Below are 18,357 nucleotides of genomic sequence, written 5' to 3'. Positions count from 1 at the left end.
ACATGCAATATAGTGATAATAAAAAATATAATAAAATCAACATTAATATTGGAAGTAATTCAACAATAAGTTGTTAGTCAAGTCAAATATAAATAAACCTAATCATGATACTAGCAACAAGAATAAAAATAAGAGTAATTAAGTGATTAATTACTCGCTTTTCGCGCGTTCCTTCAAATTGCTACATCATGAATAAATTGTTAGCAACTTCAATAAAAATATAAATCAAATTGAAATTAAATTAAATTAAAAGTAGAGTTGATTTAGTCCAAACCCTCGGTTAATTATACCTTTCACGCCTTGGTTTAAGGATAGAACCTCGGGTTAAGTATGGACTCCTTGGAGTGCTTAAGGGGATTATTGTGGAAGAATAAGGAGGCTAGTATTTAGGTTAAAAGAGGGAGAAGAGAGAATGATTTTTTGGTGTAGGGAGAAAGAGAATGTTTTTTTGGTGTAGGGAGAAAGAGAATGATTTTTGGTCATCAAGCTTGTTGATGATTGAATTGGGGGTGATATGACCTATATCTATAAAGAAAAAAGAAGGGGCGAAGGATCAAGAAAAGATCTGAATTCGAATCGGAATAAAACTCTTGCGATAGACAACAATTTTTGCGGTTTTTGTTTTTATCATATCTTTTGATCCAGAAATTGGAATAAGTTAAATAATATGTCGTTGGAAATCTCTTGAAGTCTACTTTCTAACCCAATTAGAATCGGATTAAAATATCTTGTAGAATAAAAGATATGGACGAAATAGTGGGACAGTGTCAGTTTTGGATAGAGTTTCGTATTTTGGCCATAACTTATTTGTTTTTAATCGGAATTGGGCTTATGAAATGTATTGAGATTGAATATGGATTTAAGCACTCCAATATTAAATACTTAATCCGACCAATAATGGTGGTGAAAGGTTGTTCATCATTGGGTTTGGTTTTGGGGAGACATTTTTAGGTGTCTACAATTATATTTAGATTTCTTTGTGTAAGTGATCTATAGCATCCTAAACTTATCAGAATTTTGGTTGGTTAAAATTGATGTAGGTTCGAGGGTGCTATGATATTTCAATAGAATATGAAGGGAAGCAGGATCCTAGGAAGCTTAAAGAGCTCAGAAATGTGCTCACAAGCTTGGATACTGGGGACTCCATTGTTTTTGCCATATTTTTCTATTGCATGCTTAACTTCGCCAACTTGGTTGAAGAGGTTCAGATTGCTTTTCGCCATAGAATCAAGAAGCTGAAGAAAGGAGATTCCATCGATGGAAATTCAGCAATCAATGAATCTGATATTGAGGAGGCATTTAAGAGGCTTGTGGGGGAGCTTAGAAATACCCCTCAAGAATCAAACCATTTGACTAATACGGTGATTTAAAAGAGGTAATTTGATTGGTGTTCTTCAATAATTCTGATAGATAATTAAGGGTAGGAGAGAGAAAGTGAATTTCTCTACCTTATAAAAAGTACAAAAGAACCCTTATGAATAGTGTGATGACTTTTTTTACCCCTAAAAATGTTTATTTATCCATATACTCTTTTATGTCATATTAACTCTTATGCTTCCGTATTTATTTCTCTTAACTTCTTTAGTCTTCCTTCCCTTCCAACTTCCAACCTTTTCCTCTCTTTTAAACCCCTCTTTCTCTCTCCTTCCTCCTTTACTTCCGTACTCTCTTTATCTCCTCCATTAAAGCGAAGGAGCCCTCCATTAAAGCACCTACCGAGCTAAGCCACATGAAGAAGAGGAAGAGGAAAAGGAGAAGGAGGAGGAGAAAATTGTTGAATTTAATGGCAAAACTATTTAACGTGAAAATAATCCTCTTCAAAGGGTGGGGGAATAGTCTGGGTATAACCCACTTTGTTACTATTTTCTTTAAAACAAACACACACACACACACACACAAACCCACTGAATTTAATTACCTAATGATCTAATTAGACATTTTTCTTTTGAATGTTTTTCTGTTAAATTTTTAGTTGTAACATTTTAACTTTCACGCTTGTCAATGCATAATTTCAATCTCTTATATCTCTAATTATAGACATATAAATAATCTAAAGATTAAATATTTAAAACTTATATATAAATCAAAATGAATCTAATAAGATCCCACGTGACTATTTTACCCAACAAAAAAAGTCAATAAAATAATGATCAATTATTAAAATAAATGAAAAATGTATATATTTTCAAGTGTTGCAACTAAAAGTGACGGATGATATATAATTGTATTTTATAACTCACAACAAAAGCCATATTACACCATAAAAAACTTACAACTAAAAAGTGAATAGTGTTTATATGTTTTCAAGTGTTACATTTTTGTACCTATGCAAGGGTATGATTATCAACAATTTATTTCTTAGTATATGCATTCAAAAGCCTACCCAATAAGTTTTGGGTGTCATGACACGCTATTACAACTCGACCATAAACATCGATTATGTCGCGCGCAATGCGCGCGTAGGCTCCCCTAGTAATAAATAAAAAGAGAAACTTTTGTAACGTCAATGCCTTCAGTGAAACTTTTTGTAAACTTTAGTACTCTCAATTCGTATTAACTCTATGAATAAGTTAATTGGTTGGACTTATGGTATGATGTGCTTTCATGAACTTTGTAGTGTTAGATGAATTCAATGTGTATAGAAATTGTAGATCATGGCTGCCATAGACAACAACTTTTGTTGTGATTTGGACAATGAATGTGAATATCCTCAGTGATCTCCATGAGCCCTTTCTCTTTTTATGTTTGTGTTGATGTATGTTTGAATAGGTTATGTAGGTGAAAGAGTTTAATGTTGGATAATGGTTTTAATTCTAGGTTGAATATGATGCTGGTGAATAAACAACGTAACTTATGTGGCATAAGTGTTTGCCACTCTAGTAGAAAGAAAGCAAACATGATGTTCTAGATGAGAGCGGGGGTCATGATCTAGCACCAGATAGGGTAGTTGCACCCCTGAAGCGCCAGATAAGGTAGTTGCACCCCTGAAGCTCGTATGATATTCTCGTGTTGGGATGAGGCAAATATGTACTTCTGGGCTTAGGCAGTATGGCAAACTGTGTAATATTTCACTAGGTAGTCTTCTAACAACATATGTAGGAGCAATCCCACATAGAAAGATTAGAGAAGCTTGTGTTGGTTTATAATTATTGTGTACTTTTGGTGATGTCAACATTATACTTATTTGTTTGTTTCCCACATTGACAAAATAAAATGGGCTTGTAGTGTTTATGTTACTTAAATTATCCATTGCTTTAAGGTCTTTTTGTCATAAATGAGAGTCATCATATGTTTCCATGTTTATCCAGCATTCGAAATATGTGTAACAATTAACAAGGATGGCCATTGAACATTGACTTTGCAATAGATGTCTTAACTAACTGAATGCTAGCTTAATTTATATCAATATACGGAAGTTTATATTTGGGCTTCTTGTTGTCTGACAGTAGAATGGTTTATGGGTTAGATAAATCGGTAACTGTCACATACTGCTCACCATACATAAGCACTGAAAATTCTTTAGTCTTGTACATACTCTATTGGTTTAATAATGCTGGACTGTTGTTTATTAAATATCTTGTATGTTGGGGGCCTTTGGGCGCAAATGCATTTACTTTTTGGAGTGTTGAAGTGGATTTGTGTAAGGTTGTAAGTTAATAAAGCTTACTTGTGGAATCCTATTACTTGTTTCCAGATTAGCCCTGATGGTGTAATCAAGAGAGGTGAGAAGGTGTTTGCATTTGCTTGTGAGAAGAGCATTCCTATACTAATGCTTACAACAGTATCTATTCTGTCATTACCCGAGGCATCAATTCTATAATTTTTTTATAATTCTCTTGCAACAAAATGCAAATAATATTGGCATTACTATTTGAGGTCTATGGCTGTGTTTCACAAATATGATTATCGAATTATGCTGAATAACTCCAAGTTCATATCAAGGACCTTTAATAAAGTTAAATCCATAAGTTGATTTTCTTCTACTTTTCTAGATGACTTGATTATGCGAGAGCAGCATACTTGACCTATTCCGATCCTAACAACAAGTTTTTCCCCTTTCCCATATGGCACACACACCCAACAGCTGCTCTGGCTGGGATTTAACTACATGTTAGTTGGCACTGCTGGAACTGGAGGTCAAATGTGAACCTCTGTGAACGTAATGTGGAAAGAAAATAAATAGTGTGTTGTAACAAATGAAACCCCTTTTGTAAATAACATGGAAAGAAAATAATGTAGTTTACCATATTGATGTATTACATATTCGTAAACAAGGTATTCTCTTATGTTATAAATTAACCAGTTGTTATGGAGTTATTATTATGTACTCATGCATCATAGTACTCTATATCCAATATACTTGAGTTATTTTGTTTAAAATCTTGTGTTATTTTGCTAAAATAATACTTCCTCCGTTTCCATTTAATTGATACGTTCAATTTAGGCACACATATTAAGGAGAGGAGAAAGAGTGAGAGAAAATGACAAAGTAAGTGGGGTACACTTAAAAAGCAAGGTATAAAACTTACCCAAAAAGGAAACGTGTCAATTAAAAAAAACTTCTTAAAAAGGAATACGCATCAACTAATAAAAAACTAGAGCTAAGTATTTTATTCACTTATCTACTTCAACATCATGCATACAAAAAAAAAATAAAATAAAATAAAAAATGCATTTATAAAAATAACACGTACTTTTTTTAAAAATAACATATATATAAATTGAAATAATAAGAGGTTCACATCAAAATAACATGAATTTTATAAATCTGAAGCACAAATAAATGATCAATGTTGAAAAAAAAAACAATATACAAATATAAAATAACATATACTTATTTTAAAATAACACACACACACACACACACACACACATATATATATATATATATATATATATAATAACAAGAAGTTCATATTAAAATAAAATAAATTTTATAAACCTGGAGTACCATACACACGGTACTTCAAGAGTAGCATAGAATTTGCGGTTGTTATGTTAATACTGATATAGGTAAAGTTTTGTGGAATAATAGGGAATCAATTTATACAAATCTATATCTATCCATCTATACTTTATTAATCTATACTTCTATCTATCTATACTTAGTATTTTAAAACACAAACCATCGATCATCACCATCATGCCACATATAAATTTTATTTTTCACTAATGCCACATGTCACCTCATTTAACCTTTTTTATTTTAATCCCATTTTTCATATTAAAAAAAAAATCTTTAATTCAATACATGTATGAATGTTGTTTGGTTCACTTTCCCCCAACTTTATATCTTCTGCAATTACATTCAAATTTTACCGCTTCTTCTCCTTTATAATCTATTCATTTTCCAATAAAAACATATTATAATTTATATTGTATACCTATAAATAAACCGTGCATTGCACGAGCCAAAAGGCTAATAATCTTTAAAAACTTAAATCGGAAATGACACATGTCACTATGTGCCATATGTCGACGTTTTCTTACATTTTTAATTTTTTATTACACTATCTTTCTTAACTCTTTCATCAAAAACTTAATCTATTATATTCAATTCAACCTTTTGTTTTCTCTCTTAGTCTCTCCACCTTCTTTATGTCAAGCATCATTTTAAATTAAAATCTCAAAAATTTAATTCATGTTTTTAGTTACACATTTAACCCCTAATAATTTGTTGGTATTTCTTCACTCATTTTTCAATGTAATTTTATATAAACATGTGCATTGCTTTAAAAGTATACAATACGTATATGTGTCATAATTTTTTTTTTTTAAGGTAAGAAGAAGGACTCTAATGAGCCGGCACCTCTCACAAGTTTAGCCAGCTAGCTCCGCAGATTATCGCTTGAGAGTAGAGGGGGGAGGTAAGGGAATCCCTCTACTCCCAAGCATTGTGTAGTTGGCGGGGTCGTATATGTGTCATATGGAACTCCCTTAGACACGATTAGCCGAGCTCGAGCTTGTATACGAGTATTTCTTATGAGCCTAGCTTGAACAAGTTAATACTTGATTACTTGACTCATTGACATCCCTATTACCGACTGCATTTAGGTGCATAGGGCCTATGTATTTGGCATGTAAATAGGAGGTTAATCTAAGATTCCGTGGTATATTTTCACTCTCTTAATAGTACAGTGGTACATTTTTGTGTACTATTATGCATGTATAATGTAGCATTAAAGTATACGTTGACTTAATAGTACTTTTTGTGTACTATTATGCATGTAGTGGTACTTTTTGCCATCAATTTTCCACCCTTGGGTTTTCATTATTTACAAAAATGTCATATTATCTACATGCCTAATATATAGGGCCTATGCACTAAGAGTTTTCCCCCTATTGCCATCTATTACTAACTGCATTAATTACAGGAGGTTGTCAGTCTTGGTTAACTCTTAGCGCATAGCTCCCATTGGTTTAGCAAACATATAAGATGAAAAATGTACCATTACATATATAATAGGTGGCAAGTGGTAAGTATTTTGGGAAAAAATATTCAACTTATAAGATGGTAAAAAGTACCATTACATGCATAATATATACAAAAAATATTATTAATACAACTTATACTTTAATAATACATTATATCTGCATAATAATTCATAATGATACATTTAATGTATACTGTAGAGTCAATTTTTTCTAAAAATTTACCAAATTTATATTTTTACCATCCTATATATTTTGTAGATATACAAGAGATATGCGCCTATATGTACACGTCACTCTTTTCACCTTCGACGCACAAATTCCTAATATTGTGCTGAAGAGCAACCTACATTAAATAAAGTTAGTTTTGGCACAACACGTGTACACTCAACAGTCAACTAAAATATCTGTTGCTTATAAAATCTCGTTACCGGCGGTAAAATAAAGTCGTCCACCGCAGCAGAGTGGCTCAGACACAGCAACTTATATTTTCTCTCTCCTCAATTTTCTCTCTTCCGTTCAAAAATGGCAGCTTCTTCTTCACCTGAAGATCTTCGCCGAAGTCGAATTCTCTCCAGTAAGCTCTACTTCGATGTTCCTCCTTCCAAGGTATCTTAATTAATTTTGTAAAATTTTAGTTTTCATGATCAATTTTTTTGAATTTGAAGTTGAATTTTATAATAATTTGATTTTAATTCTGAAATTTGATTTTTATTCTGAATTTTGATTTTGATGTGTTTAATTTTTATATATAGGTTCCGCTGATTTATTCATCTGATTATAATATTTCTTTCCTTGGAATGGAAAAATTGTAAGTGCCTTACTAAAATTTTAGCTGCTTCAATTTTTTTAATTTTTGATAGTGATGATAATCTGATATTGCTTTAGTGTAAAGTTTATTAGTATGTGCTGCAAATTTATAATTAAAAATTTAAAATTAATTGTATGCTTTTGATATCGCGGTGCTCCTACGAAGTTTAGCCCAAGTCTTAACACTTGAATGTGACATCATTTTTGGTGGTCCCCATTAAAAATGATGTCATCAAATTCTTGTTAAAACTCACTAAGATTTACACAAATTTATCACTTTTTTAGCCCTAAGACTCAAATATATAACACATTATATGTAGAAAAGTGTAAAAAAAAAAAAATTATAAAAATAAAAGTGAGGTCGGTCCCAATCTCAAGTTTTAAGTTGAATCTTCGAATTTCAAGACTCAACTTCAGACTTGCTTGAGATTTAAGAAGAAAAATGGGAAAAGTCTTAAACATAAGTCTTAAGACTCAAAATGATGATGTCACCCCAAGTCTTAAGACTTGGGGCTAAACTTGCTCTTAGTCTCAAATACTATACAGGTTGAGGTGTATTTATAAATTACACTTGCTGAAGTTGGATTTAGTTATAAACATGAAATCTCAAATTTGCCTCAAACTGTCCTTGGGCCACTGGCTTAATTTTTGTAGATTCGCCCTCGATATCATGTTAGGATTCTTCTATGCTCATATATGCTCCAGACCACTTTTAGTTGATGGATGCATAAATCTGTGAAGTTTCTCTATCAATAAGACACATGTTGAGATTGTTAATGACCAATGAGTTGGCTGATCAATTGTGGGCTATATAACTTTAATGTATCTCTATGTGACGAGAAAATACAAGTTTATAAGTCTGATTTACAAAAATTTGTATAACTACTTCTCATTTGATTAAAAATAGGCATCCGTTTGATTCTTCAAAATGGGGTCGTATATGCCAATTCCTTGCTTCAGAAGGTGTGCTGGACAAAAGTTGTATCATTGAGCCTGAAGAAGCTTCGAAAGAGGACCTCTTAGTGGTATTTTGGAACTTGTTTCTTAGCTGATCTTTATAAGTTTTAATTCTCTTTTTCTTTCATTGCTCAATATTGTAATGTCCTGTTCACTGTTCTGATCTAGCAGGCAGCTGTTGGTCCATTGCCTCCGGCATAATTTCTAATCGGGGACTTAATGTGTTTACAGGTACACCCAGAGAAGTACCTGGATAGTCTTCAAAGCAGCTCAACTGTTGCTAAAATTCTAGTGGTATATATACAAGTCACAGTAAATGGATTTTGGATTTTAGGACATTTAGGAGAAAGAACCATATGAATTTATTTTTGTTCAAAAGGCGAGAACTCTGCTTTTTTTTAATTGTTGTTAAACATTCTCATATTCAATTGTACATCATGGTAATTTTGATAATAATGTCTTGGTTTGGTACAGCCGTACAGAAGCTGATTTGTTTGAGCTGGGTGGGTGTTTTTGTTCTTTTGTAGATGATTTGCTGATAGTTTAATCCTTTTTTCTCTAAGCGAGTTACATAATCATTCCTATTTTAGTTAGGCAGCATGTGTTTTACTATGATAACCCAAGGTAGGTATGAAATGGCCAGATGAATATCATTTATGTTGTTGTGGAAGTAGATTGCTGAGTGGAATACTTTGGTTTTGTGGTTCTGTTCCGTTTATTGCCCTGAATGAGTATAGTTCTATTTCAAAGACCGAGGTTATGTATAATTTAACTTTCTTTTTACATCACTATATTATTTACAGGTTCCACCAGTTGCAATGTTGCCCAACTGTATCATACAGCGTAAAATTCTTTATCCATTCCGAAAACAGGCATGACAACCATAAGTACGATTAGTTTTCTTTTTTTACTCCATCATCAAGTTGAACCTTTTATAATCATGCTTGTAGGTAGGGGGATCTGTTCTGGCTGCAAAGCTTGCAAAGGAACGAGGATGGGCCATTAATGTTGGTGGAGGTTTCCATCATTGTTCTGCTGATGAGGGAGGTGGATTTTGTGCTTATGCTGACATCTCTCTATGCATTCACTTTGCTTTTGTTCAGTTAAATATTTCAAGGTATTGGCCGTTATAAAAATGAGTACTTTTGCTGACAACACCTTCAAACTACTTATTTCGAGTTTAATCTCTTTTGTAACATTCTTCAGGGTTATGATTATTGATCTTGATGCACATCAAGGAAATGGTCACGAAGTAGATTTTTCTAAAGATAGTATGATTCTTGTCTACCTGATTACGTTATTAACTTATTACTTTTAGATAATTTCTTATACACAGTACTACTTTTATTTGCAGAAAGAGTATACATACTTGATATGTACAATTCTGAAGTATATCCATTAGTAAGTTACACTGCTGGTACCAGATCTTTAAGGTTCTCTTTGAATAAAATAAACTGTGTAGTCTTCCATCCCACCTTGCTTGTAATTTTAACCGTGGCTGTCCATATATAGGTATTTTTGGTGATAAAATTGGGTAGACCCTTGCTAGCCATGTATACAATGAATTCAAGAGAAGATAAAAGGGATTATGACTTTTATTTTTTCCATATGAGGAAGATTCAAGATTGAAGACTTGACCAGTGAACTATTTGCAATTTTGCAAAAAAAATCTTGTCTATCAAAGATATAAGTTATGTTGAGGGCTTATAGATTCAGATATGGTCTAATAATTCATATCAGTAAAAGTACGGATGTGGCCCAATAAGTCCAGCTGACAATTAAATATACGTGCAGATAAGGTCTAATATGATCATATAAGTTCGGTTCAAATAAGTTCAGGGATTCTAACCAAAGTGATAAGACTTATCAGGGGAGAAGAGGGTGAAATTGGGTGAGAGAGCCGTTGGGATAATGAAAAAAACTCGTTTTTTGAATAAAGTGTAGTTTTAAATTGATGTGCTTTCTGGGGGATTAGAAATCAAGATTCTTGGGTGGTTCACCAATGTCTTTAGACATCTTATTTGCAAATGGGTTAGATCACATGTGAATTAGTGTCTACCAGCTGAATCCTAGCTTCAGTAATTATCTCTGAGGCATGCACATGAAGGTTAAATTTGTTCATGCTAAAACTAAATCAGCAGCCTATATTTTCTGTTCACTTGAATATGATTTATTTCTGAAAATATTTGCTGAATTTTGCTTCAGGATTTAGTTGCCAGGAGGTACATCAATCAGAATGTTGAAATTCCAGTAAGCTATCAGTTTAATAGGCAGAAAGCTTCTTGGTTTAAGCCTTGTGATTACAAATTCGTTTCTTTTGATTTGTTTTACAGAGTGGGACCACAACAGATGCTTACTTGAAGAAATTGGATGAGGAACTTGAGGTATGTAACGTCTCATCCATGCCAATATCTACTGCCTACCCTATGGTTTTTTATTTATTTATTTTTTCTTCTCCTGTTTAAGTTGATCCATTTGAAGGGTTGCAGAAGTTTGCAGGATAGTCCATATGTAAATGTATTAAATTTTGCAAATTTCAAGTTTGTTACCATTCTATCTAATTTAGTGATTCTCGTAAGTATGTGCTAGAGTTGTGGAGTACTAACTTGATCCCTTAAGTTTTGTTCATTAATTTGACAGGTTGCTAGACAAAAATTTGATCCTGAGTTGGTGGTATACAATGCTGGAACCGATATTCTGGATAGAGATCCGCTGGGATGTCTAAGGGTGAGAACCTTGCCATTTGCTGTACCTGATCGTTTGTTGTTGGTCATTCTTTACTAATAACTTGTCTAAAAGAGTCTATCCACAAATGCTGGATGACTGGAGATGATATATTACTGTATTAGATTGTTGGATTTTGCTAAACCCTACATCTTCTGTTAGAATCTAGAATAATGCTAAACATGTTTACTAATACAATCAACATTATTTACTTGGACTTAATACGCTAACCTGATGAATCATGGTGTGCTGGCCTGGGGTGGAACATGCAATACACAAAAGGAATTCGAGTCATTGGTGCAAGGTTCTGATGTCAAAAACTAGAGTCAACATCTCTTTCCATGATTATCCAACCTAGCTTCTTAATATTTGTATTAAGGATGGACTTTAAATACTGTACTTTACCACAGATATCCCTTTCTAATTTTTACCCTCTAATTTAACAACTCTAGGTGTTGGCTAATTTTATTAAGTATACACAGATTAATGTATGGGTTTCTTGGTTTCTGTCAGTTGAGAGGGTTGATGAATTTTCTATCAATAACTCTCTCAAATTACTTCTACTTTGTACTTTATAGTTTGTGCATTAGTCACAGTGAAGGATTCGCAGCTTGCTTCTTCTGGTGTATGTCTAGTATTCCTGGCATGTTAGTTGATTTCTTGTGTACTGCTATTCCTATAAATTCTGCAACGGCCTCTTGTTTTGTTGTAAACAACATTGTACATGGGGCAAGTTCCATGCATTAATATTTTGCAGAACATATATTGGTTTAGTTTGAGGTTATTAATTATTAAGTCTTACTCATGGAATCCATCTCTTGTTTCCAGATCAGTCCCGAAGGTATAATCAAGAGAGATGAGAAGGTTTTTGCTTTTGCTCGTGAGAAAGGCATTCCTATACTTATGCTTACATCAGGTTCTATTCTGTCTTTACCTGAGCCATCTACTCCAAAGTATTTTCAATTTGTTTAAAGCTGCAAATATCATTATTGGCGATCCTAGGTTCCTGGCTGTGTTTCACAGATGTATATGTGTTTAAAATTAGAAAAAATTACAATAAACCACCCTTTATAACACCTTTTTTGTGAAAAAATACCTTATAAAAATTATCTTGTGAAAACACACCTAAAATCACTTTTTTTTTTTTTTGCGAAGTAACACCTTAACCCGGTTTTCGGTGTTTGACTTGATTTTCCGGTGTTGACTTTGCACGTGTGGGTCACGTGATCTTCTTCCTTTATTTTTTTTCTCTTTTCCCTCACCAACACCACCTCACTGCCACCCCCACCAACACCACCTCATTGCCACCACCAATTCACTACCACTCTCACCAACACCATCTCACCCAATAAATATGCTCCCATGAAAATTCCACCCCCGTTCATTCAGCCCCATCCACCCAAAACTCCACCCCACCTCCTCACCCCCTTCTTTCATTGAAGCCCAATAGAGCAAGCACATACAAAAAAAAAAAAAAAAAAAAAAAAAAAAAAAAAAAAAAAAGAATTAAAGACCACATTGGTGTACATTGGCCTCTCGAAATTACTCCTAATTCTATTATTTGTGCGCAAAGACGAAGAACCCTAATTTTTAATTACAAACCCTAATTTATGAAAATTCGAAAACCCAGCATAATTTACAAGAAATTTCAATAATTACAACAACTTACCTTACTCGAAATTAGGTTAATTGCAACAATTCACACTTAAAAATGGAGTTTCCTTCGTTAATGGTGAGTAATTGGGACTCTGTGGGAGAAGGGAGGAGAGAGAAAGTTGAATTGGAGAGATGGAGGGTATATTGGAAAAAAAAAAAGAAAAGGGGAACTCACCGGAACACGTGGTTCTTACGTGCAAGTCAATACTTGAAAACCAAGTCAAAGGACGGAAAGCAGGGTAAGGTGTTAATTCGAAAAAAAAAGGTGGTATTAGGTGTGCTTTTACAAAAAAAATTTATAAGGTGTTTTTTTACAAAAAAAAGTTGTTATAAAATGTGGTGTTTTGCAATATTTCCATTCTGGAATGACTGAAAATCTGAAATTTCATGTCATGAACTTGAACCAAAATCTAGACTTCAATAAAGTTTATTTCTGTTGCCTCTATGTAATTGACCCTATCACTTAATCCATCACAAGCTATCCCCTTTACCACCTGCACATGCACACGTACTTAACAGTCAACACCACCTGTGGATTGTGGTCGGGAACTTAATCATATTGAGTTAGTTGGCCTGGCTAAAGAGGACAACATCTTTCCCTGGAGGACCTGAACCCAACAATGTAGGTTTCTACTAAGGGACGTAGCTCAGAACTATAATCTTTATTTAGTTCACATCTTTTGTTTCAGGTGGTTATATGAAATCCAGTGCTAGGGTGATCGCGGATTCAATTATCAATTTATCCAGGAAACAGTTGATAAATATGTCAGGCACTCAAGACACTGCAAAAACTGGAAGCTAAATACTACGTATATCTTTATGGAAAGAAAATCGTGTGCTGTCTCAACAGAAATTAAACCTCTTATGTGTATAACTAAATAGTGGCTAAAAATATTCATGCATTGTATAAAAGGGTTTTTGTTACTGTTGGGTATGACCCAAAATTTATAAGCCTATTATTTTGGTGGAGTATTATGCATATTCTAGAGGCTTTCAGTATCTCTAGAGTAATATCCTAATTGAATGTTCTAGAGAATTATTGACATTGGAAAGTATTAGCTATAATATAATACATGGTTCATGAATTTTCTAGAACATTATGGATACAAGAACGATGGATGAATTTTTAGAATATTCCGGCCATTTCTTCCAAGCTCCATCTACACCTATAAATATAGGTCATGAGCATCGAATCATTGAATACAATACAACACAAGAAGTCATACCATACACAAGTCTTCCTATATACTACACCTCCTTGTACTATTTACCTTCTTTAAAAATCCACTATTTCTACTTTGTAATACTTCTTAGAGAGTAATATAGAGAGAATCATATTGTAATATAAACCCTTAAAGGCATACTTGTACTCTCCTATTTTTCAAATAGTGGAATAAAAGAGCTCGTCGTTAAATATAGTGTGTCCATTTTTCTAATTATCTTGCTTTTACTTATCTCCTACTTATTTTATCAATCTCTACATCTTTAATTTAGTTCCAATATGCACTCACCAACCCTAATAAGTGGTATCCGAGCCAAAGGTTGATTAGAGTGTTTACACATTAAAGATGTCTTCGGTCCCGAAGTTCGAGATTGAGAAATTTGACGGCAAGATTAATTTCATCATCTGGAAAGTCCAGATGAAAGCCGTTCTAGTACAGAGCAGATTAAAGAAGGCTGTGGATGGAAAAGCTAAAAAACCAGAGTCCATGACAGACGAGCAATGGCAAGAGTTGGACGAAAAAGCCCTCTCGGCAATCCAACTATGTTTAACCAAGGAGGTACTACGCGAGGTCATTCACGAGGAGACAGCATCCGGATTATGGTTGAAGTTGGAGTCCCTCTACATGACTAAAAGCCTCGCCAACAAACTTTGTCTCAAGGAAAGGCTTTATACAATTCGGATGGCCGAAGGTAATTCCATTCAAACTCATATCGATGAATTAATTCAATTATAATTGATCTTGAAAATTTAAATGTTAAAATCGAAGATGAGGATAAGGCCGTGTTACTAATTGTCTTCCTACCACCTTCGTATAAACACTTCAAGAAAATTATGCTTTATGGAAATAGTGATACTCTTTCTTTTGAGGATGTTAAATCTCACCAACTCTCAAAAGAAAAGTTTGACCTTGAAGTTCATTCTAATGAAAATGCCGAAGGTTTAAATATAAAAGGAAAATCACACGGTAATAAAAGTACCAATAAGAAGTCCAAATTTAATGGACACAAATCTGGAAAATCATGCAAGTTTTGCAAGACACTTGGGCACACAGTTGAAGAATGCTGGTTTGCAAATAAAAAGCTCAAAAAGAAAGAGCAAGAGGAAAAGTCGAAAGAGACGGCAGAAGCCGATTTTGGAGAAATAGAGTCCGGAGATGAAGTTCTCTTAGCTACTTCGCCAAGAAGAAATAAAAATTTTGACTGGGTACTTGATTCGGGTTCTGCCAACCATATATGTTCTCAAAAGTCTCACTTTACCGACTATCAGTCGGTGAAGAATAAAACTGTTACAATGGGTAACGGTTATCATTGCAAAGTTCGTGGTGTTGGCTCCGTACGGATCAAGACGCAAGATGGTGTGATCAGGACTTTGTCTAATGTTCATCATGTTCCTGATCTGAAGATGAATATCATCTCTCTTGGCATTCTAGACTCAAAAGAATATAAGATTTCGGCTCAAGGTGGAGTACTCAAAGTCTCCAAAGGTGCTCAAGAAATATTAAAGGCCATCAAACATAGAAATCTCTATGTATTACAAGGATCTTCAATTATGGCTTTATCATACTTAATCCCGACTCGACAACAACATCCTCATAATACGGGTCCAAGTAAGTCACTTTTTTATTCTGAACCTAAGTTTGAATCGGGTTTAGCATGTGACATATTCACTTAATGTCGATCGGGTAACATACGACAAGCGCACATATAAAATTTGGTCCAAGGTGGAGATTGTTGGGTATGGCCCAAATTTTATAAGCCCATTATTTTGGTGGAGTATTGTGCATATTCAAGAGGCTTCCGGAATCTCTAGAATAATATCCTACTTGAATGTTCTAGAGAATTATTGACATTGGAAGCTATTAGCTAGAATATAATACATGGTTCGTGAATTTTCTAGAACGTTATGGATACAAGAATGATGGAGGAATTTCTAGAATATTCTGGCCATTTCTTCCAAACTCCATCTACACCTATAAATATAGGTCATGGGCATCGAATCATTGAATACAACACAACACAAGAAGCCATACCATACACAAGCCTTCCTACATACTACACCTCCTTGTACTATTTACCTTCTTTATAAATCCACTATTTCTACTTTGTAATACTCCTTAAAGAGTAATATAGAGGGAGTCATATTGTAATATAAACCCTTAAAGGGATACTTGTACTCTCCTATTTTTCAAATAGTGGAATAAAAGAGCTCGTCGTTAAATATCGTGTGTCCATTTTTCTAATTATCTTGCCTTTACTATCTCCTACTTATTTTATCAATCTCTACGTCTTTAATTTACTTCCGCTGTGCACTCACCAACCCTAACAGTTACGAACATATTCCAATTTTTATTCATGGTTTGTACATCAATATGTGGTAATGGTAAATTGAGATAAAATTATAGTATGAGCTATGGATATGTCTTGCTTGGCTTTTGATTTCTTGGGCAGTCAAATTTCAAGCTTTAAGATTTTAATAAGAAAAAAAGGCTTTGTAAGTTTGTATTTCATTTTGAGTTGTCCAATTCCAAGTTTCTTGATTATGAAAGCTTCATTAAGGACATCGACGAAGGCCATGATGCTAAAAAAACGAACCCTCATGTGAGAAGTCTTACATTATTGAAGTGCATTGCCTCGACTGAGTCGACTCGAATCTTCGACCAAGAATACCTAAACAGGGAACTAATGACAATATGTCACAACAGTAGAATACAAGTACTTTAAGTTAGGTAGTATATGAATTTAATTGTATATTTAGGTAGGATAAGGAGGTTTGAACTCTCAACCTCTTATAAGAGGTATGACTATTTAACCATCTAAGCCAATATCAACTATGTTATTTACATGGAAAAATAATTTATATAACTACAAACCACAAGGTTCAATTAAAAAATAAAAAAAAAAATTATATTTAGAGAATAACTCAATTTTGGTTTGACAATGACAATTGCGGTTTTGAAAAGCCTCAAAAAAATTATCGATTGTACGTCTACGACAGTAGCAATCCGGGGCAACGCCCGCCCAAGGTCACTCACTTGTTTCATTAAAAAAGAAGTTTTTGTAAAAAAATATAAATAAAAAATTAAATAAATAAAGCATTATTATACGGAGTAGATTATACCGTTATAATGTCACTGTGTCAGGAATAACATTACTTCTCCAGAAAATATCATTGGAAACAAAAAATTTAGATAAATAAATAAATATTGATTAAATTGGCTTGAACAAATTAAGCGTTAGCTTGAGTGCATCCAGTACCATAAACTTTGACTAATCGCTAGTACACCACCAATTATGAATGGTGATGAAACGCATTTCATTAATAGATATTTTGTTAGCAATGGTAATTAATGGTACATGTTGCACCCTAATTAATAGTTGGTGGTAGGCCAACGCTAGTCAAAGTTCGAAATATGAAGGGTTTTTTTTTTTTTTTTTTATTATTTTTTTTAAAAAATTTGTTAGTGAAATATTTCACACCATGCAATTGCGTGCATTGATGCTATACTAGCTAGTTATAATACCAATTGAAGTAACTATTAGTAACAAAGTATTGGCTGAGGCAAGCCTCATACAACCATTTGTGAGACGGCCCACCTTCATTACAATTTTTCCAAGGTATTTCATCCTAACAAATGGACCTAGTACGTTAAGAGCATGTATCGGGATGTGTCAATAAATGTAGGCAATGTTGAAGAAAGGGATCCCACGGAGGTAGGTGGACCTGGTTAAGGATAAGTATCGAGATGTTTCAACAAATATGAGGACATATGGAGGGTTGGCAATAAAATTTCCTATTACAATTGGATTGCATCAAGGGTTTGCATTAAGCCCTTTTTTTAGCAACGGTTCTATATGAACTAACTATATTAATTCAAGATGAGGTTCCATTGTGTATGTTGTTTGCGGATGATATCGTTTTGGTGGATAAAACTAAAGATGGGGTTAATGCCAAGTTGGAGCAGTGGAGGCAAAGGTTGGAATCTAGAGGGTTCAAGCTAAGTCGAAGTAAGACTTAATATTTGGTATGCCGCTTTTGTACTCAGAGAGGGACAAACAATGATGTGGTGAGTTTGGATGGTAAGGATTTGACCATAAGCGAATGTTTTAAATATCTTGGGTCGATCATCTAGAAAAATGGTGACATTGATCAAGACGCAGCCCACATGATTAAGTCGGGGTGGCTTAAATGAAGAGCGGCCACAGGAATGTGTTATATGATCGAAGCATTCCCTTACAATTGAGGAGAAAATTATATAGGACGGACATAAGATCAGTGTTACTCTATGGTATAAAATGTTGAGTTTCTAAGAAGGAGCACATTAAAAAAGATGGAGGTTATGGAAATGCGCATGTTAAGGTGAATATACGAGAACACTCTAAGATATAGGATTAGAAATGAGGTTATTTGCAAGAAAGTAGGTGTGAGCAGGCATTGCACATGTAAGACGGAGATCCGAGGGTGCACCGGTACGAAGAGTGGAAGAGTAGGACCATGGAGGGGTGAAACGAGGGAGAGGGAGACCAAAAATAACTTGGTTGGATGGAGTTAGGAAG

General features: G+C 33.9%; 1 protein-coding gene across 1 annotated transcript; it reads left to right on the top strand.

Annotated features, from left to right (window-relative positions):
- The first annotated feature begins 6,906 nt into the window (after positions 1-6,906).
- Positions 6,907-13,676, top strand: LOC145593036 (histone deacetylase 2-like). The gene is made up of 13 exons (XM_081649546.1): positions 6,907-7,041; positions 7,188-7,243; positions 8,150-8,267; positions 8,431-8,493; positions 9,003-9,071; positions 9,150-9,316; positions 9,406-9,470; positions 9,554-9,600; positions 10,405-10,449; positions 10,533-10,583; positions 10,840-10,926; positions 11,752-11,839; positions 13,269-13,676. The coding sequence occupies exons 1-13, from the start codon at positions 6,958-6,960 to the stop codon at positions 13,379-13,381; spliced, it is 1,053 nt and encodes a 350-aa protein (XP_081505672.1). The 5' UTR covers positions 6,907-6,957; the 3' UTR covers positions 13,382-13,676.
- The last annotated feature ends 4,681 nt before the right edge of the window (positions 13,677-18,357 follow it).

This window comes from Chenopodium album, chromosome 18 (assembly GCF_948465745.1).
Source record: "Chenopodium album chromosome 18, dcCheAlbu1.1, whole genome shotgun sequence".
NCBI lineage: Eukaryota > Viridiplantae > Streptophyta > Magnoliopsida > Caryophyllales > Amaranthaceae > Chenopodium > Chenopodium album.
Note: the sequence above shows the minus strand (reverse complement) of the source record. Positions and strands in the feature narration are given on the sequence as shown.